Here is a 23,705-nt window from a genome sequence, read left to right as displayed (position 1 = left end):
CAAATTCCAGATTCCTCCAACTACAATTCCAACTGACAAACACAAGATGATACACCATCTTCACAACTGTAAAAACTGCCCAACGACGCATGCATAGTAGGTGCACAACTCCAATAGTCCCCACTAAATCCATCGAGTCAACACACGACCTATCACCTCCAAATCCAACAGTAGATTGAGGGATGGATCATAAAACATGAGATTCAAAATCACCATATTCACGTTTCTCCTCAATAATCTCCTCCAATCTTCAACGAACACCAACAACCACACCGCTTCCACAGAAGCAAACACACGCAGTCTGAATCGTCACCCAGACTGCCAATAGTTGATGTCCTTGAATAAGGTACAGATTGCAAAAATGAAAAACCACAAGAGGAAGAAACGTACAAGTCTCACGAATCGGAGACACCTTTAGATCTAATCAAACACGATCATAGATCCCAAATGTAGTGAATCTCAACAAAACCATTGACTCCAAAGAATTTGCCAATAATCCACGAAAGACAGCCAAAAACAATGCCTCTAGTAGACATTGAAAAAAGAACGCCAAAGCTCCACCAAGATCTGAAGTAGATTGCCACAATTTCTCCTTCAAATCGACAAATACGGTCATTAAAGCTTCACCAAATGAGGATCTTGTAACAATGATTAATGAAGGATCTCCAATGCCTTCACAAAGGTCAATGCCAATAAAGTACTACTATTTGGACTTATCATACATGCCAAATCTCCGTAGTACACTCTGCCAATGCCAGTTCTCTCTATCCCTTAGAGAGATTTCAACGAACTCTGAAGTTTTCCAACTGACCCGAGAGTCTCCAAATGAACTGACAAATTCTACAACTGACTCTGAAGGGTCTTCAAATTGACTTCAAATAGGTGAACTAAAAAAAAAAAAATTATCAACTCCATCACCCACATGGGTGATAAAACGCCATTGTACAAATACGTCTCCAGTCCATCGAGCATCTGGAGCGTCATTACTCCTCTTGCTTGGAATGTCTTTAACCGCCATACACCATCCAACATAACTCACACGTTTATCACTAGGTACTCATATCCTCCAATAGAATGCTTACCGTTTCTCTGTTAACGTGACTCCACCCAAACTTTCTGGGTGTCCATCGTGACTTCACTATCACAAACCAAATTCAAGACAAAGAAAGAGATCTGCTTCTCACTGGGTGCGCACTGTCGCATCTTATCTGTCTCAATTTCTCTGTCTAGAGCTTTCTTTTATGAACTTCTAGCAACTGGTTGCTGTTTCTAGGCCAACATCCTGCACACCGCACCTCTGTACGACTATGTTGTGTACTCTCGCACTGCTGTACGTCTACACCTTATATGATACTTTTGCATACCCATTTGTGCTCTTGTGGCCATATGCTCCCGTGGCTTATGTGTGCACTTCTATAGCTGCTGCTCTTTCACGTTCACATACTACTCATATTCTATTCGACAATAGTTCCAACTGCCACAACATTCGCCTGAGTCTGTACTGGTTGCCAATCATCTACCTACCAATGAAGTGGTCTTATTCTGATTGAACTAGATCTCCTAATCGCCTTGACTCAATAACCGGAAAAGTTCTTAGGAAAGACTGATGAGGTCACAATCGGTCTCACTTAAGAACTAGTCTCCTTAGACATTATGTCTTTTTGATAGAACTTTTCTAGACATTGCTGATCCTGAGATAATCATATGCAATTCTTTGATTGCCGCTTGACCAATCTTGATCTCGTTTGATCTGCCACTTGATCAAACCTGATCTCCTCTGGTCTCCAATGATCTATCTCCCAATCTGCATCTATTTGTCCAATCTGATCAGAATCTCACCATTTTGATTTCTTCAATGAATCTACATCGTCCAAAAAAAAAAAATTAGTTAACCTCCTTCTGACTCTTGAAGACGACAATTCACATTTTTGGCAATCTTCAAAAAATCATTCAGAATTTCACCATTCTAATATTACAGTTGCATCTGGAATAGTTCGTTTAGCTAGAACCAACTTTTGATGCACTTCCGGGGGCCTCACTGAAAATACTTCCCAAAACCTAGGACAATTTTATTTTTGAAAACTTTGGACCCTCATTTCGTTTTCTCTTGGAATATTCTTTCTGCTGATATCATCATCGTGTCATCACTACGTTAGTCTATTTTGTCATTGATGACATCATCGTCCATGGACCCCTCTTGGGTCAAATCTGGACTGGGTCCCTCATGTACCAGATCTGCCGACGTCATCTAAACCAGACCCCACCTAGATCGGATTTGGTTGCACCACCCGTTGCTCTTGCTAATGTCATGCTGCGTCGTTCTCCACTTAAAAAAAAAACTTCAAGGACGTTGGCGGGGGGCTTTGAACCCCTAACCTTGACCTTGCCTCCATGCGCCTTATCCATTCTGCCAGCCAGAGACTTGTTGGGGGATATCTTCTCAAATAGTTATTTAAAGCATATTAGCTTTGCTGACAGGTGGTCATCTTCAACCTCTAGACATGCGTGTGGTACGTGTCCGAGAGTGGTTCTCACTCACGCGTGAGGTCCACCCCAGTCTCCGTTTGGGCTCTTTTTTCTAAGTTTGGATTCCTCTCGTCGAGACCTTCCTCCTGGTATGCTTACAACTCGATTTCAAGCAACTTGATTTCTAGGCCATTTCGAAAAAATATTCTGTTTTCCACTACCTCTTTCTGATACCACTTGTTAAAGATCCAGGATCCCGCCCAAAACTTCTAAAAATCATACCAAGTAGAAAAATAATACACACGCAAAGGAGACATAATATTTAATGTGGTTCAACCCAATGCCTACGTTCATGGGAGAGTAACCAAATTTCACTATAGATAAAGAGAATACAAAGATTACAATAGAAGATGAGGGAATACTCATCCTCACTTAACTCACACTTAGCTCACCCTCTCATACTGAGGGAGAACCCTCTTTCACACAGAGGGCTAATCTCTCTTACTTCTCGCTTTTCCTACTCTATCATTTGCTCTCTCTTCCTCTATTTATACACAAATTGGAGAGCCTAAAGTCAAGCTCAACCGATGAGCCATCAACAAGCTTGATGACAACAACCCTACACAACCACTCTACACAAAGTAGCTTGGTTGACTCATGTAGCACAAAATCTCTAGCTACATTTCGTATCCTCTGTTTTCTTCAATTTATAGCTTTCTTTTACTTTCAATGGCTTCCGCATGTGTTGCTTCTCACATGGAGTAGAAACCCAACAATCATGATTAGGATCAGGAGCTGGCAAGTCTTCGATGGTCTGACTATGCATATAACATAATAGATCTCAATGTGGATAATATCATGTTTTCTTTCGGCGCCTCTCCAAAGACAAATTATTAGGTGGGTGGAGAATTTTAGTATATGATAGATACATTCATTATATTGTCATTATGTTCATTTTTTTTTTTAAATAGTCACTGCTCTATTATTTATTATTGGGTGGACAAATAATTCGTAGTTGTGGTGGAAGGAGGATGTCGCAACGTAAGAATCAATATTAAATTTTAATGCTAAATTGTCGATGTCTTCAAATTGCCAATTTTTGATTAAAAAAAAAAAATAATTGGAGATTGGTTGTGTTTTCATTTTATTTTTCTTACTTTTTTGAAAACATACTAACTTGTTCAAGATGTCAAAATATTTTTTGAATTTTTCAATGTTCTTATTTTTGAAATTTTGAAGGGATGTTAGTGTAATTTACTTTTTATTTTACTATAGTATTCTCAGTTTTTCTTTTTATTGTGCTGTGTTTAGAATCGATCTATTTTTCTTATTATACTGTAATTATCTAGAATGTCATCAAAGTATATCATCAATGACAAGAAAAGGAAAAGTAAAAAAAAAAGATCAATCTAATAATTGTAACTTTTTTTTTTTATTTTTTATTTTAGGAAAAAGATTTGATAAATTCATATTCCCACCCCTTGGTCGGGTTGTTTTCAGAGTTAGGTTAGGTGTAATTGTTAGTGTGTAAATTGTTAGTAAGGGGACTAAAAAATACCACCTCTCCGATGGGATTGTTAGTCTCCTCCTTGAAGGGCATTCATAATCCTATGAGGCCATGTTTGTTTGGGTGGACATGAGCTTGGGATTGGACTAATAGTCTAATAAAATTATTAATCCGATGTTTGGTTAAACAATTAAAGTACGGACTAATTATTTTAAACTTGACTATTAGTTAAGATATGATACATAATCCAACGGATTCATAGTCTTAGAACTATTAGTCATGGGAATGATAATCCAATCCGCCCAAACAAACATGGCCTGAGACTATTAATCCCATGGCCACTTTCTAAAAAATATGATTTTTTGAATCTCACCTCACTACTAGTCCAATCTCATCCTCAAACTCTAGAAATAAATAGGGCCATAAGCTATAAGGGACAAGGGTGATTCTATAAAGGCATTTGTTGGTGAAAAATTCTATAAAGGCATTTGTTGGTATCTTCAATTGTTTTTATTCGGAGCAAGATTCAAAATTCACAATCAAATGTGTCATAATTAAAAAGTCAGGAACTAAAATGATACAAGGCCCAAACTATAAGGATCGTTAGAGCATCCACAATGGGATAGCTAAAAAAGTGTGTTAAAAAAAGTGATAAAAGTGAGACCTAAAAATAAGTGTTAAGGTGTGTTAAAAATTTGTTAATTTTAGAGAGTAAGTGGTATTGCAATGGATATGTTAAGGTGTGTGTTAAGAATATATATATATATATATACATATAAACAAGAAATAAATAAATAAATAATTTTAAAATGTAGTGGGCCCACCCTACTGCACTGTCGCAGTGCCTATCCGTCCACCCTCTGTCTATCTCTCTCTTTTGTTGGGTCCACTAAGATGATAGCCACAGTTAACACACACTTTAGTGTCTGACACTAACCCACACCACTAGTGCATAGTTTAGCAGCTCTATTGCATAGCATAAAATGCACACAAGCCCACTAGCTAATAACATCTGACACTAACAATGTGTTTAACATGTGCATTGTGGATGCTCTTAGTGTAATTCGCCATTTTATCTATCTTTTCAATTTTTTAACATATTTGTTCAATTTTTTTAACTTATCTATCCAAATTATTTTTACATCTGTTCAAATTAATCAATCTGTACAAATTATTTTATAACATTCAATTTTTAACATACTTTTAATCTATCTGTCTAAATTATTTTAATTTTTTTAATTATCTATTGAAATTCTTTTAATTTACATGCCATAGTTTTTTCTTAGCTGTTCAAATTGAATATACTTGTCATATTATTTTTTGCTTATTTGTCCAAATTGAATCTATATGTCCAAATTATTTATCATAATTATTTACCAACACTAACATCCTCTACAAACCCAGATTTAATACAATGAAAATGTTTTTTTTAGGAAGCAATTACTACGTACTTAGTGAGTTCCATAGAGAGATTTTCAACGATGCTCCAGCGGTGCTTTGACGATAGTTTGACAACTCCTTTTACACTTTTAAAGTGTAGATCTACTCTCCTAAAATATGGCTTTGCAGTTTTAGAGTATAGATCTGGATTTTTTATGTTTGAAATAGGGGTTTGAGAGTTTTCTCTCCCATTTTCGGCATCGATTTTTAGATTTTTTACACCCACAATGGTTCCTTACTCTCTTAAGCCTTCTTCTATATTATTGTGGGTGTACCTCCTTCTTAACTCTAGCTTCTGGTGGTGTCCGAAGTACGGTGGCGGTGATGGTAAAGTTGGGCAGCTCATGAGCCTTCTCTTATACCATTGTGGGTGTACCTCCTTCTCAACTCTAGCTTTTGACAATGTCTGAAGTACGGTAGCAGCAATGGTGAAGTTGGGCAGCGGCGACGGGGACGACGGACTTTCAAGCAGATCTTGCTTGGTTTGATGCAAATCTTGCTTTCTAGACCACATCTTTAAAAAGATCAGTAAATTTTTCCTGAATCATAACTGGTTTTTTTGACAAATTTGTTATTTTTTTTATTTTTTTCTTTTGTTGTATGGCTTGTATGACGCTTTGGGGGTCTTGTTCTGTATGTTTTTTTTTTTAATATAAATATTTTTCATGTTCTCAACAAAAAAAAGAAAAAAAGAAAAAGCAACATAAAAACAATGTACTTGTTTACCAACAATCTGATTAAATAGGTATCCACAAACCTTCAAAGTACAACCCTCAAAGATTCAGAGCCTAGACATTAAGATTATTGCAAGAGTACTCAAAGAGAAAGTGATTCTTGGGAATTTTCATTGAACAGGTGTTGTGCTTCAGAAAAACAGGTGGGTTCGACCCCCACAGGAGGTTTGGGATTGAGAGCAACATGTCACATCCCGCTAGATTTAAGAAGGCGCAAGTCAAGGAAAAAATTTGGTACTTCGAAAAAGAAGGGGGGACGAGCGCTTTGCGAGCATAATTGAGAAAATGTCACGTCCAACCAAATTACCTAGACAAAATTGCTTACCAAAAGGAAGTCTCAAGGAAGAGAGGCTAATGAAATATTTCAGAAGCTCTAGGAAGACTTGAGAAAATGTAGAAATATAGTACATAATTCTATAATGTACATGGAATGATCTAGAATAGGTTTTATAGCAATTAAGTGAAGATTGGAAGAATGGAAGCAATAGAAACTTTTAGAGAAATGGAGGTGGTAAAAGATCCTTGCACCTACTATAATAAGGTAAATGTTTGTATAGATATTTTTAAGGAGGATTCTAGAACCCTCTTGTAGGATAAGGAAAACTTCCATGAGAAACCTCTCCATAGTCCTTTTCTTGTATGCTCTGGAATATTCTAGAGAAGGCCTAAGATGCTTACAAATAGGAGAAGAGCTCATTTGCTCCATCAAGGATTCAAGAGTTGTAAAATTCTCTCAAAGGAATACAAGAGGCATTCTCTCAAACTCTCATTGTCTTCTTACTTGTCTTTCTTGCTAGTTTGTATCAAGTGAGGCTTGAGATTGTTTAAGTGCCGTACGGATAGCTTAGAAACAACCAAGTCCTTGACAAATAACTCGAGATTGATTGGAAGTTTTGGTGTGGAATGAAATTTGAAATTGTCAGAAATACTTGAGAATTTGGTGAATTTTATTTAGTGACACATTTCTAACAGGTTCAAAAACCATATTACACAGGAAATAATTTCAAAAATTTGATTGAGGAAGGTTTATGGAAGAGGAGAGGCCAGGAGGGATCCTCCAACTGCGAAGCCATTGAAATCTTCTTAGCACCTCCTTCCTATGACCCAATCAAATTATGCATCTATCCTTATGGACCCAAACAAAAGGGCACGTGAATCTATATTCTTAAAAGTCAATAAAATGGATCTATCACCTGCGTACATCTTATTTTATCACATTTGCCTTAAAAAAAAATGAATATAATTTTAAAAATAGATCATCCAACTTATTGAAGACAAACACAACAAAATTATGAAGGTTACAATTATTGAATCAAGCTAGTTTTTTTTTTTTTTTTTTAATGAATGATATACACGAAAGACCCTACAAAATAAACAACCCACACAATTATTGTCAATTGTGGCCAATGCTAAAGATATAAAAGCACAGTTCAAAACTTCAATCCTAACTTCTATATATAGAACTGAATTGATTGTTTCTTATTCCCCATTCCACATCCATTGTTAGCAAACAATAATATATAGTATGTATGTGTGCCAGAAATCTCAATTCTATAAAAAAAATACTACCAAACCTCAATAAATGTCTCCATTTAAATTTTAACCAATCTTCCTCGTCTGTCTCATAAGCAAAAGCTGGACAATGATGATATAGTCGTAAAGCGTGACACAAAAATGCTGAATAGCTCTCTCTCTTAATCTGGAAGAGGATATAGTACACTTCTATGCCCTGAGAAAAGCAGTCAAAACCACTAATCAGCAATATCAAGCACAATTAAAGACGAATCCCTACCCCAATAATAATAACAATAATAATTAATATGGGCAAATTACAAAACACACCCTCTAAAATTTGTTTAAAATACGGATTGTTCCCAGTAATTCTGTAAATTACATCTCACCCCATGAGATTTCTAATTTCATAAAAAATAACTCATTTTATTAATAAATCATCAAGTTAATTAATAAATTTTAATGATATAAAAATTTATTTCAACTAATAATTCAGGTAATTTTATTATTGTATAGGAGAACAGTTAGAAATTTCATTTTTTTAGCTAGTTCTGGTAAATAAAAAATTATGACATGGGGTGTTTGTAATTTTCCAAATCACAATGAGTAATCCGTATTTTAAGCAAATCTCAAAGGATGCATTTGTAATTTACTCTATAAATCTTAAAAAAAAATAAAAAATAAAAAAAATAGTACATATGTTTGGGAAGTTTGAAACTTGAGTTTTTTTTTTAATTTTTTTCACAAAAAGACAAATTTTTTGCAAAATCAAAAAAAACACATCCAAACAAAATATCACATCCAACCCCATAATCATTTTACTTTTTCTCTCACAAACATCACATCCAACCACAAAAAAGCCCAACTATCTTCCCAAACACCAAAATTTTTTTATCTAATAATATCTTACAACTAAAAAAATCTACATAAAAACCCACTTCCCAAACACCCACATACATGACTTGGGTATGTGAAAAAACACTAGTGTAGAAGAAAGCCAATAAATAATTTGTTTATACATCCAAAACCCATCAATAATTTGTCTATATAGCCAAAGCCCATGAATTTCCTCATACTCGTCAATTCACACACAATATTTGATTCATTCAATGCACATTAATTAATACTTTTGAGAAGGAATAAAGTACACTATTCAAATGCATATTAATTATGTCAAAGGTAAGTTTGGAGTTAGGAAGGCCATGGTCCTTGAAAACGCCAACTCCCCATGTACACACCAGTATAAATGTGTATATGCATATCTATGTGTGCAAATACATGAGCACACATGCACACAACCCATCGCTCTTCATTCATTCACTCTTCCCTTAGAGGTTTGTGATCCCTATCTGTTAGAATCTACCATCACCTACCACACACTTACCATCACCGACCACACACTCACCTACTACACTCACCTACCACCACCAACCACTACACCTACATCTATATAAGGAACCATTTGTAATTGTAATATATAGAACAAAACAATCAGATATCAATCAATAATACATATATTTTTACATGGTATCAGAGCAAGGTTAAGCAGTTCGTATTTTTCGCTTCACCGGCGGGCGGCAACCTCGCCTTGGCCGCCCGCCGGACCTCAACCTATTCCGCTGTCATCTCTATCAATACATATAGCTTCCAGTTCGCCGCCACCAGAGGCGACTTCTCTACCTACAAAGATCAACCATTAATTTATTCAATTTCTTGTTGCTTATTTTCTGCTGGATCATCCTCATGTCCTGGTCTTTGAGGTTGTGGAGATGCAGGAGCAGGATCTAGCATTTGGGCCATCTTGATGGCGTCCTCAGTGCTATTGATCACGTGGCTGAAGCACAAATAACGACCATATGATGAGACATCTTTGAAGACACAGATGTGGCATCGACCAAGAAATTTAGATCAACGGTCACAAACACCCCGTCTTCGTACATCTCAGCCGCTCCTTTCAAGTATGGGTTGGTGATCGATAGTTCGGGACCCATCAGCAATCCTGCGTTGATACACACCAGATTCATCCCTCTGTCCATTGCCAAAGCCCAGGCAGTCTTCTCTGCTAGTGTCTTGGATAGGGCATGCCACAACTTAGATTTACGGCAAAAATTAATGTCGGCCCAATGTCTCTCGTCGAAATCGGACGATGAAGATTTACGATCGTCTCTCCAAATAACGGCGGTGGCAGAGGAAGTAAATACAACCTTGTTTATGGTCTCTGTTTGGGCACACGCTTCCAACACATTGTGCGCTGCCCTTGCTTCCACTTCCGCCATTAACTCATCATAGGTGGGTTGATCTTGAGGAGGCTGGAATGAGATTTACTGTCTTGCTTTCTCTTCATCTGCACAATGGCTCGCTGCCTCAAGCGCTAAGGGAACTGTCTTGTATTCCGCCTGAAACTAGATTCAAGATCATTAGGGATCGAGAGATCACGCAGCGCATCTGAACCAAACTTGTCTACTGCACCTGCTGTTTCATCTCTTTCCTTTATTAAAGGAAGGATGTAATTATATTGTTGCTTTTGGCCACGAGAAAGACACTGTACCAAAGAAATGGTGGTCTGCACCACTTGAAGATTCGCACTGATGCTCTCTCTCTCTCTCTCTCCCTTTAAACCCTCTCTTTTCCTTTCTTTTTCTTTTAATATTTACCTCCACTATCTTTTGTCTTTCAAATAAAGCCATCACCCCCACACCAGCACTCACTTCCCTCTTTTATTTATTTCTTTTAAACACTATTCCACGGAAAGTGAGCCAGCCCTTTTCAAATACTTTTCCATTATATATTTTTTTTTTTTTACCAAAAAATAAACTCAAAAAAAAAAAAAAAAAAAAAAAAAAAAAAACAATTTCCAAATTTGCCCAACAGCCCATCTTTTATTCATGTCGGGGCTCACCCTGATCACCATTTTACATCACAAAAAAAAAAAAAAAAAAAAAAAAAAAAAAAAACCCAAACAACCACATCCACAGGCGGGATTTTTCTTCTCTACTCTGCAGCCGGTCTCTTCTTCTTGCCTCCGTCCTGGCCGGCCCTTGACGGTGTTGCCTCCGTGTTTCCTAGACCACCAAGCAAGTTGCCTCCTCCCTGCTCCTCCACTGCAGCATATGGCGGCCCTCCAAATCGGAACATCACGGTGGCCTTCCGCTTCAGCTCCTTGTTTTCTGCCCTTAGCACGCTTATCTCTGCTCGCGCATCCTTATACATGCGTTGGAGCAGAGCCAGCTGGGAGTTTAAATGCTGCACCTCATTTGTCCTACTCTGCAGCCGGTTCGACAGGTTTGTGACCGCCGTCATGCTTTCCACACATGCCTTCAGAGTATACTGATTGGCCTCCACATCCGACTGCCCTGCCATTCTTTGCTCCACCGACCGCATCGAAAAGTTCAACGGAGCAAACTCCGGGGCGCTTGGTTGAGGTTCCAGTGCCACCGCACCAGTTCTCTCTCTCGTTGACTCGTTGAGGTCGGGAAAGAGGGTGAGCAGTCCGCGGGAAGACGATGAAGCCATTTTCTAGGCAACAGAGTGTTATATAGAATCTCTCTCAGAAATCTCTCTCAGCACCAGGAACTCTCTTTCTCAGCAACACGAAGGATTTTTCAGAGGTTTCTCTCAGTTTTTCTCTGCCTCAGCCTCTGCCTTTGTCTTGGTTATATAGCCAAGGCAGCCACGCGCATCGCGCGCCTCTTGAGGCCCGACAAACTGGCACGCCTTTTCATGGCACATCTTTTGATAAAGTGGGCACGCCTTTTGATGGCACGCCTTTTGAAAAATTGGGCGCACCTTTTGAGGATGCGATTTTTTAATGGGTCCGACAAGACTCTGTAAACTGTCCCGACATTGATTCCGGTTAGCTCCTTTATGGGTCCGACAAGACTCTGTAAACTGTCCCGACATTGATTCCGGTTAGTTTCTACAAGGGTCCGACAAGACTCTGTAAACTGTCCCGACATTGATTCCGGTTAGTTTCTACAAGGGTCCAGCAAGACTCCGTAAACTGTCACAACATTGTCTTCTACAACGGTCCGACATGACCCCATAAACTGTCTTCTACAACGGTCCGACATGACCCCATAAACTGTCTTCTACAACGGTCTGACACCACCATACAGTGTCCTCTACAACGTTATGACACCCCATACAGTGTCTTCACCAACGGTCTGACACGACCATACAGTGTCTCCTATCTTTATTTTATTTTTTATGTATTTTCTTGTTTTGTTCCTCTCTCCAAACTCAAGTTGGTTAGTTTCTATCCTCCTTGAGTTTGCGGGGGGCTGTTAGAATCTACCATCACCTACCACACACTTACCATCACCTACCACACACTCACCTACTACACTCACCTACCACCACCAACCACTACACCTACATCTATATAAGGAACCATTTGTAATTGTAATATATAGAACAAAACAATCAGATATCAATCAATAATACATATATTTTTACACTATCTTTCAACTTCTTCTACACAACATGAAAAGAAAAGAAAAGAAAAGAGGTGACCCATGAATGAGACTCACGCTAAACGGGATTTGGGGAAAACAAGATGTATGTAGCCTTATCCTCATTATTGGAGAGGTGGTTTTTGTTACTCGTACCTCTGCCACCAAGATGCTAACGAAAAGTTTTACCATCGGGCCAACTTTCCCTTTTTCACAAAACATTGAATTCTTATAAAAGAAATAGAAAAAGAAAAATAATAAAAAATAAATAAAAATCTACCCACTAGAAAGGTAATTTAATTGAAAATTTCACATACCAAACCTCATCTCATCATATAGGGAAATGCTACCATACACACCCCAAAAGAGTGCATATGGTATCCATCCAAAGTTTCAGCCAAAATGTAGGACGGCGCAGTAAGGCCTTTAAAGCTGAATTTCAGTGGATTTTTATGGAGGTTTAAAGTTGAAAATCAGTGAGAATTTTAGAGTTCAAATAATGAATGGAATGAACTAGGTTTATGATTGATAAAACGGACTATGAAAGTGCTGAAATTTAAGACAAGAAAGAAGATAATTCTAGGAATCACTCCTAGAATCCTTTAAGCATCACCTAGGGTTTGATTGCATCTCACAATCCATAACAAAGCTTAAAAGCTCTACAATTCTATAAAAATCAGATCATTCCTGAGTTAGAAGCAATACATAACTTCTTACCGAAATAAGAGACTGACTTAACCACATAGAACCTAAAAAGGAAACTACTAAAAACCAAGAAGGAAACTTCCGAAAGACTTTAACTTCTAAAACCTATCTAATACCAAATAAAACCCATAACATATTAAACCAATACCAAGACCCATGAGTCAGCACAACGACCCATTCTTGAGACCCAATCCAGAAATTCTACAAATTACAAAAATAACCTTGATCCTAAAATTGAACCAAAACTTCTATAAAATATAAATATAACTTAGAATGACTCTGAATCAGTGTGCAAATTCCCATGGGTTTTAGTCTTAAATGCTAGCCAAATTCCATAATTCTTTGCATCTGTGAATTTGCCTTTCCTTGAACATCTTATGGATCGCATCATTCTCCCTGGTTGGAAAAAATTCGACCTCAAGTCTTAAAATATTTAAGTATAAGAATCCATGAGCTTCAAATTTCAAACCGCAATTTAGTATGTAAGACTTCAACTTGATGCTGCTTTGCCTTCTTTGCTTGAGGCAACAAATTGTATAGCAATTGATTCTTCTTATTGGTTGTGTCATGGAAGTTGATTGGAATGACAAAATCTATTGATGTGGGCAGCACATCCTTGAATTGATCCAAATTTGAATTCATAAAGTCTTCTTTGATATTCCAGCAACAACCTCAATCCCATTCTTTTTAACCTCTTTTCCCAGCACAAGATCATCTTTTGATTCACTTTTGGCCTCTTCGCAGATTATAATTGAAGCAAATTCACTAGGTAACTTTGTGGCACTACATCTGAGGCCTCGGATTGTAATATCATGACCTCAAAAGATACAATAAGTTCTAGAGGAGCAACAAGCCGCCTTAATTCTTTAAATCCAGGAAGTCTTTGGCGTCAATCTCCCACAACTCGTTTTCGAGTGTCAAGTGCCTCAATCATTGCGTATATTCTTCAAAGAAAGTGTTGTTGTGTCTTGAATTAACAACTTGCTCATGCGACACTACAAGTTTATTTGAAGGCAAGGCATATACTTCTCTTGAAGCTTAGCTTTCATCTCTTGCCACATGTTTATTGGTCGCAATTCCAATCTTCTTATATCTTCTTCAATGCGATACAAACAAAGTAGTGCCAAACCTGAAAGCTTTAACTTAGCAAATCTTGCTTTCTAATCATCCATCCAGTCATGACAATCAAAAAAATCCTCAACTGAAGCAAGCCAATAGAGAACACCATAGGACCATCCATCCCTTCAAAATCTGAAACTTCTTTCTTATTGGGTATGACTCGCCCTTTGTAAGAACATAGTGGCAAAACCTTAAGTTCTGATACAAAAAATGATGTAGGACAGCGCTATGAAGACTTTAAAGTTGAATTCATGGATATTTATGGTGGTTTAAAGTGGAAAATCAATGAGAATTTCAGGCTTTCAATTAATGAGTGCAATGAACTAGGTTTACAGTTGACAAAACGGGAGGAAAGAGATCAAAACAGGGCTGTGCAACATAATTATATTTAATATATCATAGTAGAAAGATAAGTAATGTTCAGTTGTGTTAAATTGGATGATGGCTAAACCACATTTAATCCTTCAACCATAATCCAACCAATTCGCCTATTAATGGATCTGCCAGGTAGAATTCATGTTTAGCCTATCTGATCAAAGACTTGCTACCAAATCTATGTTGTCAGTCAGATTCATATCCAAATTTAATTCATTGGAAGGCTGAATACATGTCTACTCTCAAAAGTTACAACTTTTTCAGAAAACGAAACAACATTTGCAGCATTTACTATTACATCCAAGCTACGTAGCTTTAACTAATAATCACACATAACTACAGGCAAACTAATAAAATGAAGAATGAAATAAACAAGAAAGTATGCCAGTCTACAAATATGACAAAATGAGGCAGCAAAAATTCACCTGGTAATATATGAGTTGTCAGAAGTATTGACAACAATCTGATCACCAGCTAAGACATGTGCTGGTACCTACCAAAAAAAACAAAAAAACAGTAAATAGAAGGAACAAATACAAAACAAGTCAAATAAAAATAACAATATGTACAATTCTATAAATTCCCCAAATCATTGGGCTGCTTTTTTCTCGGAAGTCAAAAATGAAGAGAAGATTCTTTAGTGATAATTCTTTTTATGTGCATAACCTCGAGCCTTCACAAATCCGACATCTTGGTAACTCTATATCACATACATTACCTTGCCCAAGTAACTTTTTTTTTTTTGAACAGTACCCAAGTAACTTAATCAGCCACCCTAGGGTGCCAAATCGTGCTCTAATCTGCAGATCAACGGATTTAGAGTGAATTCACCATGAATCTGCAGATTCACTGATGTCAATCCTTGGAACTCTTCTGCAAAAGATTGTGAATTCAAAACAGATTTTAATTTGACAAATGATATGATGACATGTGCCTGTTTTCATAATAAGCATCACAGACGATGTCATGTCCAGTTGTGGTTCTGCTTGCACCGCACACACCAATTACTTCCAGCACCATGTACACACTGTCACGTCCCGCCAAGTTTGCCTAAACAAAGTCCATCCTAGAGGAGGTCTAAAGGAAGAGAGGCTAATTGAAGAATCTAGAACTTCCAAGAAGACTCGAGAGAATATGAGAGTATTGTACATAATTCTAGAAAGTGTACAGAATATTCTATAATAGAATCTAGAGAGTTCTTGTAAGGTTGTAGAGAGTTCCATGAAAGCTTCTACACACCTCATTTAATAATGTATTCTAGATTGTTTTTAAAAGGCCAAGGTTGCCTATAAAAGAAGTGAGTGCTCATTTCCCTCACATCCAACTTGAGTGTAAAATTCTCTCTCTCTCTCTCTCTCTCTCTCTCTCTCACTAAAAGGTTAAAGGCTAACTTAGCATCACTTCCCTAGCTTGTGAATGTCTAAGTGCCTTACAGAGCACTTGGAAATAACCAAGGCCATGACAACACACTCCAATTCAAAACATTTTACAAAATTTTAATTCAAAGCACGTGGATTGAACAAGGAGCCTAGCTGATGTAGTAGAATAAATGGACTAATAAATAGACTAAGGCTTGTTTGGTTTGTTTTTCAGAAAAATTTTTGGAAAAAATTCTCTACAAACAAATTTTTAAGAGTAATCAAACCAAACAAATTTTTTTAAAAAAAATCTCAAAATTTTGTTTGGTTACCTATTTTCCAAAATTACTCTCTCTCATACACATCAAATCAATCACTTTTTTCAAAACTCTCTCCCCAAAACAATTTTCTAAAACCATTTCTGAAAAAAGGCAAACTAAACAAGTTTTCGTACTTTTTATCTCAAAAATTACTCTACAAACACAAACCAAACACACCCTAAGTGTTTGTTAAATAGCTTCTTAGTGTAGTCTATAAATAGGTGATGTAATATCCATTGTACTTGGTTTTGGATTAAAGAATATACATTTTGATTGGAGTAGAACTTGGTTTCTCTCTCTAGCCCTTGGGGGTTTTACCCCTAATTGGGGCATTTGTCTTCTTTCTCTCAATTTGATCTTTGATGTGAATTTGGATTGCATTATTTGGTATTAGAGCATCAGATTTTGATCCTATTATCTCAGATTCTGATTGGTTCATCACCTAATTCACTACCAGGGAATTCATGTACCTAATTTAGGCCCTGGTTGTTTGTTGATTGAAAGTCGACTTCCAGATTCTAGGTTACTCTCAGATTCAAGATCGACTCTCCTTGATTCACGAAGCTTCCTCTTGATTCACAAAGTGTCTTCTCCTTGATTCAAGTTCGTTGGATGAAACTCTTTTTGAGTTCTGAAATTCTTTGCAAATGGACTTCTCATATTGGTCTGATTTCGATCTGAGTTCATGATTGCTATTGCGATGAAGATTGCGACCTGGAAGGTGATCTAACTCTTGATTCGAGTTCATGAGTCAAGTTTGTAGAACCATAGATTTCGAGTTCAACCTGCTCTTGCTATTTCAATTCATATCTAGATTTCAGTTCGAGATTGCGACCTTTGAGTCCAAAGGTTGCAGTTCGACTTTCCATCACGATTCGCGATTTGGGGTTTTGATTTCTTCGATCGACTTTGCAACCCACAATCTGACTAGCGTATGTGTTCAAAGCCTTAGTTTGAGTTCAGATTCTAGTTTGAAGCCTTTGTTTGAGTTCGTATTCCAGTTCAAAGCCCTTCATGTGTTCGAATCTATCAGGAAACCAGGGGATAACCATTGCAAATCTCTCTGAAGTTGAAGTTCGAATATCTCTGAAGTTGAAGTTGAAGTTGAAGACCTATCGTGACATGAAGATCCACCTTTGTGAACCCGGACTCGAAGTTGAAGACCCATCGCAAACTCAAAGTTGTTGTTGTTCATCGCGATTGCGACCTAGCTCCTAGATTCGAGTTTGTATTCGTTGGAGTTCTTGAATCCTCTTCTTGGGTCGAAGTTCACAGACTTCGAATTTGACCTAGTCTTGCGATTTCAGTTTGGCCTTGCGATCTGACTTGCAAATCGAGATTTGATCTGGTATGTTTGACTCAGGTTTCTTCTCAATTGGAACTATTCTAAATCAATTCTTAATGTGGCCATGTTAGTCTTGATTCTTGTTTTGGGATTGGATCTTGATTATTTACTACTTCTTACTGCTGTGAATTGATATTAAATTGAGTTGTCCTCAATTGTGAAATTGGGTCTGGAAATTGTGATCTCTATAATCTGCATATCTGAGCTGTTTGTGAGTCATGTTGGGTTGCTTTGTTATGGCTAATCGGGGTTGAGGTCATCGAGGTGGCCGTGGTAGAGCTTATGCTTCGAATTTTTGTGAAATTGATATGAATTCGTCAATTGGAAGGGGTATGATGCTAATCCAATTCAAACTCATAATATGTTGAAGCAAATAAATGGACGACTTGTTGCATCACAAGCCGCCATTAAAATTTTTGAAAGGTTCAAAGAAATTATTTGAAGTTTATCATTAGGACTCTTTTATACCTCTTTACGAAGTTGTTTTGAGTTGAGTATGTTGTTTCTTGTGTGCTCAGTTCACATTTTGTGCCAAGGGAGGAAAGAAAGAAAGCGTGCAATGCTGAATTCCAGCTCGTGATAAGCTACCCTCATGGTTTTGCCTAGTGGATGCATCGTCCATCCTATCATTGTGTGAATCCTCTCAACTTTGCTTTGGAAGATGTCATTCGCAACCATTGGTCTCATTCCAATAGAATGAGTACTCTTCTGCACGAGTATGCAGGCTAGAGGTGAAGGATTTGGAAATGTGGTTTATCCGAGTTTTTAGCAAGTGGATATGGACACATCTATGGTTGTTGAACCAAGGATGCAAAAATGAAGTTCAATGTATTTGAAGTTGAGAGAATCATGTTTGTTATTGAGCAAGGAAATGCAGCACATATTCCTTACATATGGTTACATGAGTAGTGTTACGTTGAGTTTACTTAGTTGCTACTTAAACTTGAGGACAAGTTTCTTAAAGAGGGAGAGTATGATGTAGTAGAATAAATAGACTAAGTTTTTGTTAAATAGCTTATTAGTGCATTCTATAAATAGGTGATGTAATACTCCTTGTACTTAGTTTTGGATTAAAGAATATACATTGTGATTGGAGTAGAACTTGGTTTCTCTCTTTAGCCCTTCGGGGTTTTACCCCTAATTGAGGCATTTGTCTTCTCTCTCTCAATTTGATCTTTGATTTGCATTTGGATTGCATTACCAGCTGTCCAGTTTGGTTGTTCCAAAAAATTAAGAAAACATAAATGAATTCATTCATGAATTAGATAATTAGATGTTTTTGGTTATACAAATGAGTTAACTAAAAATTGAACTAACTTTTTTATTTTCAGGGAACTTTAAATTGGTCATTTCTTTTTATTACATGGGATAACCTAATCTAAAATTAAGAGATTCAAAAATTGTCTTGTTTAGCACCTACAAAAAAACTTGAATTGGTTCATTCATGCATAGGTGAATTTTGAATTAGTTAATTTAAAACAGAATGGTTCCATTCAAGCAACCAAGCAGTCTACTAAATTTTAACCAACAAAGTTACCACACTAATGCGTAAGGCTGTAACACTTGACTTATTGATTAATTTTTTCTGTTTTAATTAAATCAACTAGATTAGGATATATAGATGTAACATTTTTTTCCTACTTAGTGAAAGACATGTTACAAATACTTAGGACAAAGATCATATAAATACTTGATGATAACAATACAAAAATGCTTAATAGTACAAATTAAAATGTAAAAATGATATAATATAAATGCTCCGAGTCTTATGAATGCGAAAGTTTACATTCTCAAGCCCTCACTCAAGGTCCAGAGATTGGTCATTGTAGAGGCAACTCTTGTTTATACAACTCTCATTAAAAACAATCAAGTACTGTTGATTCACTGGAAAAGACATGGAGACATGTCTGCTATTGAATATCCATTAGGCTTTACTGACCATGCTACCAAACATCTTCCATGTCTATTGCCCCCAAAACTTTTCAGTACCTTGCTAGTTATTTGGGTTTATCTAATTCAGTGAAGGTAGCAAAGCATTAATTACGAATTCAATGCTCGCTAGCAATCAACAATACAATTTCTAGTAGGACTGCCTTTGCAAATATGTGACACCTTCCAATGTTTGCTAGGATCCTCTCTACCCCTTTCCAACTGTTTGTTTGTAAACTTGAGTTGAATTTTGAAAACTCAAAATATGACACCAATATTGTCATAGAAAATCTACAATCTACCACCATTACACACCATAAGGTCCAACAGCACCAGTTACCAATTACCCCACTTATTCCCAAGTTTATGGATTCTTGCAAATATTAGAATTTAGTAATAGTCTATTACTAAATTCTAATATTTCTAATAGTTATATTTAAATCCTGAACATGGTGTTTCACACCATTCCAATACATGACTATCATTTGTACTAAATTTTTTCCTTATGTTGCATTTGAATTTTCAGCAACATAATTATTTGGAATCGTTTTTTCATGTTCTACTAACAAAATAAATATGTTGTGATAGTTATCTCTTAAAGAATCCAACAATAACAAATTATATTTGTTAGAGAAAGAAATAGTCAACAAAATTAGTAAATTGAAAAATATACGGCAAATTATAAGAAATAAAAAAAATAAAAAAAATAAAAAATGAGAGAGAGAGAGAGAGAGAGAGAGAGAGAGAGAGAGAGAGAAACCACCAAATAAGAACAATACAACAACTTACCTGAACAGTGAGACCATTGTCCAGAAGAACTTTTTTATAACTGCAAATCCAAAGAATGAGGAGAAAACCCCCAATTAGACTAGTGTGTGTGGGAAACAAGTAATTAAGCAGGTGGAATGCTTAGTATTACATTTTTTTCCCCTGTACGGAGCAATTGTTTGAAAGCGGACATGTATTAATGTGTGTGTCTGCGGGCATGTTTTGATCGTACTTTCAGCAGATGATCGTGTCAAATTCTTGAGAAACACATATATCAAACAAAGGCCAACTATGTCCCCAATGAGTTTAAAATAAAAGAGTATATATGAAACTTCTTTGATGGACGATTATAAATCGTGAAATTCTAAAGCATGAACTTCTTCTCACCATGTGATCCTCATTATTGTTGAGAAGTAAACTTCATTTAGATAATTAAATGTCTATACATACATGATACATGCATGAAGTGGTTCATGTTTATGTATGTAGTTAAATAATGTTCATGTATGTAGGAGAAGGGTCATGAGTCATTAATGTCTTGGTTCATGTTCTTAGCATACTATTTAATATCTATGTACTCTAGGGATTAAGTAGAGAAGTGAAAAAGAGTGAAATGAGAATTGAGATGTAATATGGTGTAATAACCCATGATTTAGTAAAACGAAAATTATGAAGTGCTCTCTTCCTATTCACTTTTCTCCCTCATTGTGATTTGAGGTGTCTATCTAACCCACCACGTATTTCCAACAATTATTGATGGACAAATCTGTTCAGAAACAGAGCTCTAATGCATAACTAAAGATTTATAGCATGATAAACTTACTGTGGAGTGGCTGCAATCCCCTTCATAGGAACCTGCGCTTCCACAACTTTGCATGTCACCCGTTGAGGGACCGATGCAGACATCGGTCTTTCATCATAAAGCTGCACGGTGACTGTCATGTTATCTGTTTATGATGAGTACAATATTTTAGTTTGCTAAAATGCAAGTATAGCAGCTGTAACCTTATTATAATCCAGAAGAAGGAATATACATAAACATCAATGGAAGTGCCAAAAGTAAAGAAATCACCAACCATCTACTGTTACGTTATAATAACTCATATATGGTTTACTACATATTTAACAATGTTTTGGCTCTCTCCCAATTTTAACAATGTAAATAGTAAATTCATTAAGCAATGGCATTAATATATACCTCCTCCTCCTCCTGCATCAAAAAGCTCAATAAAATCCAAAAATTGGCCAAGAGAGGGGTTAACAACGGGAGGTTCTATTTACACACACACATTCCTCTTTTTACACATCCTTCTTAATTCACAAACCAAAAAAAAAAAAAAATTTACTCATCACACACAATTTTGTTCCAATTATATCCCATACACACACTCCCATCGACACACCTTCTTCCACACCAGCAAGCAACGATCAAACCCTATCTCTCATCAATGGTGTTTAGAGAGAGAGAGAGAGAGAGGTCGCGGCGGGGACGTTCCTTCTCGGCCTCGCTCTTCTTGGCCTCCACCTCCTCGTCGCAGCGTTGGGGGAGGTGGTTGCGTTGCTGCTGCAACTGCCATTTGGGGCCGAAGCAAGGGCGAGAAGGTGGCTTGCTGTCGACAAGGCGGAAGGTGGCGTCGTCGTCGGCAGCGGCGCCACTGTTGAAGGAATCGTTGCCGGTGAAATCGAAGACGGAGTCGGAGGGATGGGTGGAGCTGCGGGGGTTGGTGGAGTTGCGGGTCCAGTCGACTAGGACTGCTCCGACTTCAAAGCCCACCATTAATGAGAGATAGAGAGAGACTGCAATAGATGAGAGGAAGAAGACGACGATGGTTCAGAGGGAAGATGAAGAGTGGTCACTAGAGAGATAGAGAAAGAGAGGGGTATTTTGGTAGTTTCATTTTAGGACAAAAATGTAATAAAAAAAAATTCATTGCGTGTAAAGAGGGTAAATGGTGTGTGCAAATAGAAGCTCCTGTTAACAACTCTCAATTATACAAAAAGGTTACAAAAAAACTCTTAAAACTATACAAAACTTTGTTAAATCAGTTGAATTTTGTAATATGACGACAAGGTCGAATATGGAGAGATAATAAAGACAGAAAAGAGAAGAGAAATAACACAAAGGTGTAACATGGTTCAGCCAATCTTGGCCTACGTCCACCTACACAAAGCCTTATGACTTACATCTTTCATTCACTCAACTTGATCATCTTAATTACATGGTACACCATTTATATATATATATATAGTAGGAGATACAGTCAAATCCCTTCAGTTAAGGGATTGAAATAAATCAACGATGCAAAAAATCATGATGAGCATAAATCATGGGATCTTCATATATTCTGATATCTTTAACAATATAATCTGATCTTTGACACTCCCCATCAAGTTGGAACACGGAACGGTTTTAGTGAAGTATCCAACTTGAACTCAAAAGTAGGATGATCATTACAAACAACCATAATGAAATAGCCAAAAAAGGAAAACAATTGTAATCACTGCCCTCGCTTCAATGACAACTTGGGAGAACATAAGAAAGGAATCAACATTGGGGGTTTTTTTTTTTTTTTGGGGGGGGGGGGGGGGGGGGCGGGAGGGAGAGACAACCAACAACAGAATTTTATTGGTAACAAAACTTGAAAACAAGGGGAAGACAAGTCCTCATAAAATGACTAAAGATCAAAGCAGTAATCTAAATCCAAATAGTAAAAACAAGAAAACAAAATAGAAAACAGTCCATCACTAAGGATGACAAATAGCAGCCCAAGTTGAAGTTTGTAATAAGGCAATATGGTTGAATATAAAGAGAGAATAAAGATAGAAAAGAGAAAAGTAGGAATACAAAGGTTTAACATGGTTCAGCCAATATTGATCTACATCCACACACACAAAGCCCTAAAGAGTTACATCTTTCATTCACTCAACTTGATACTCTAGTTTGTATGATACACCATCTATATAGAGTGAGAGATACTATCAAATCCTTTCAGTTAAGGAATTGAAATAAATCAAAGATACAAAAATTGTATTGATTTATGTTGATGTCTATTACAATGATTCATGATTCCTATATATAGAAGAGGGTGAGTGTGTAGTAGGTAAGGAGTAGGTGAAGTGGAGGTGGTAGTGGTGTAGTGGGTTAGGTTTAGTGGAGTAGGTGAGGTGGTAGTGGTGTAGTGGGTTAGGTTTAGTGGAGTAGGTTTAAGTGGGTGAAGTAGGTGGAGAGTAGGTGGATTTTAACAGCCCCCCGCAAACTCAAGGGGGGATAGGAACTAACCAACTTGAGTTTGGAGAGAGTAACAAAACAAGAAAATACATAAAAATAAAAGAGGATAAGAGACACTGTATGGTCGTGTCAGACCATTGGTGAAGACACTGGATGGTGGTGTCATAACGTTGTAGAGGACACTGTATGGGGGTGTCATAACCATGTAGAGGACACTGTATGGTGGTGTCATAACGGTGTAGAAGACAGTTTATGGGGTCATGTCGGACCGTTGTAGAAGACAGTTTATGGGGTCATGTCGGACCGTTGTAGCAGACAATGTTGTGACAGTTTACGGAGTCTTGCTGGACCCTTGTAGAAACTAACCGGAATCAATGTCGGGACAGTTTACAGAGTCTTGTCGGACCCATGAAGGAGCTAACCGGAATCAATGTCGGGACAGTTTAC

The 23,705-nt window shown here is 37.1% G+C and overlaps 1 protein-coding gene and 1 pseudogene across 7 annotated transcripts in view; both read right to left on the bottom strand.

Moving 5' to 3' along the window:
• Positions 1-7,576: 7,576 nt before the first annotated feature.
• Positions 7,577-23,705, bottom strand: part of LOC114265161 (uncharacterized) — a 63,129-nt gene continuing 47,000 nt past the window's right edge. For 4 of the 6 annotated variants that reach the window (XM_082904419.1, XM_082904420.1, XM_082904422.1 and 1 more), the window contains 4 exons: positions 20,853-20,976; positions 20,051-20,090; positions 14,735-14,802; positions 7,577-7,876 (listed from right to left, as the gene is read on the bottom strand). In XM_082904419.1, the coding sequence (XP_082760545.1) occupies positions 7,870-7,876; positions 14,735-14,802; positions 20,051-20,090; positions 20,853-20,976 (239 nt within the window). In that variant the 3' untranslated portion in view covers positions 7,577-7,869. Of the gene's footprint in view, positions 7,877-14,734; positions 14,803-20,050; positions 20,099-20,852; positions 20,977-23,705 lie in introns of all 6 variants that reach the window. The other 2 variants (XM_082904421.1, XM_082904423.1) reach the window with 1 other exon arrangement.
• LOC145807509 (cinnamoyl-CoA reductase-like SNL6) lies at positions 9,139-9,980 on the bottom strand (annotated as a pseudogene). Its single transcript, XR_014350651.1, has one exon. The product of XR_014350651.1 is annotated as a cinnamoyl-CoA reductase-like SNL6 (transcript).

This window comes from Camellia sinensis, chromosome 14 (genome assembly GCF_055761805.1).
Source record: "Camellia sinensis isolate YWXY chromosome 14, ASM5576180v1, whole genome shotgun sequence".
Taxonomy (NCBI): domain Eukaryota; kingdom Viridiplantae; phylum Streptophyta; class Magnoliopsida; order Ericales; family Theaceae; genus Camellia; species Camellia sinensis.
The sequence above is the reverse complement of the archived record's forward strand: the minus strand, read 5'-3'. Positions and strand labels throughout refer to the sequence as shown.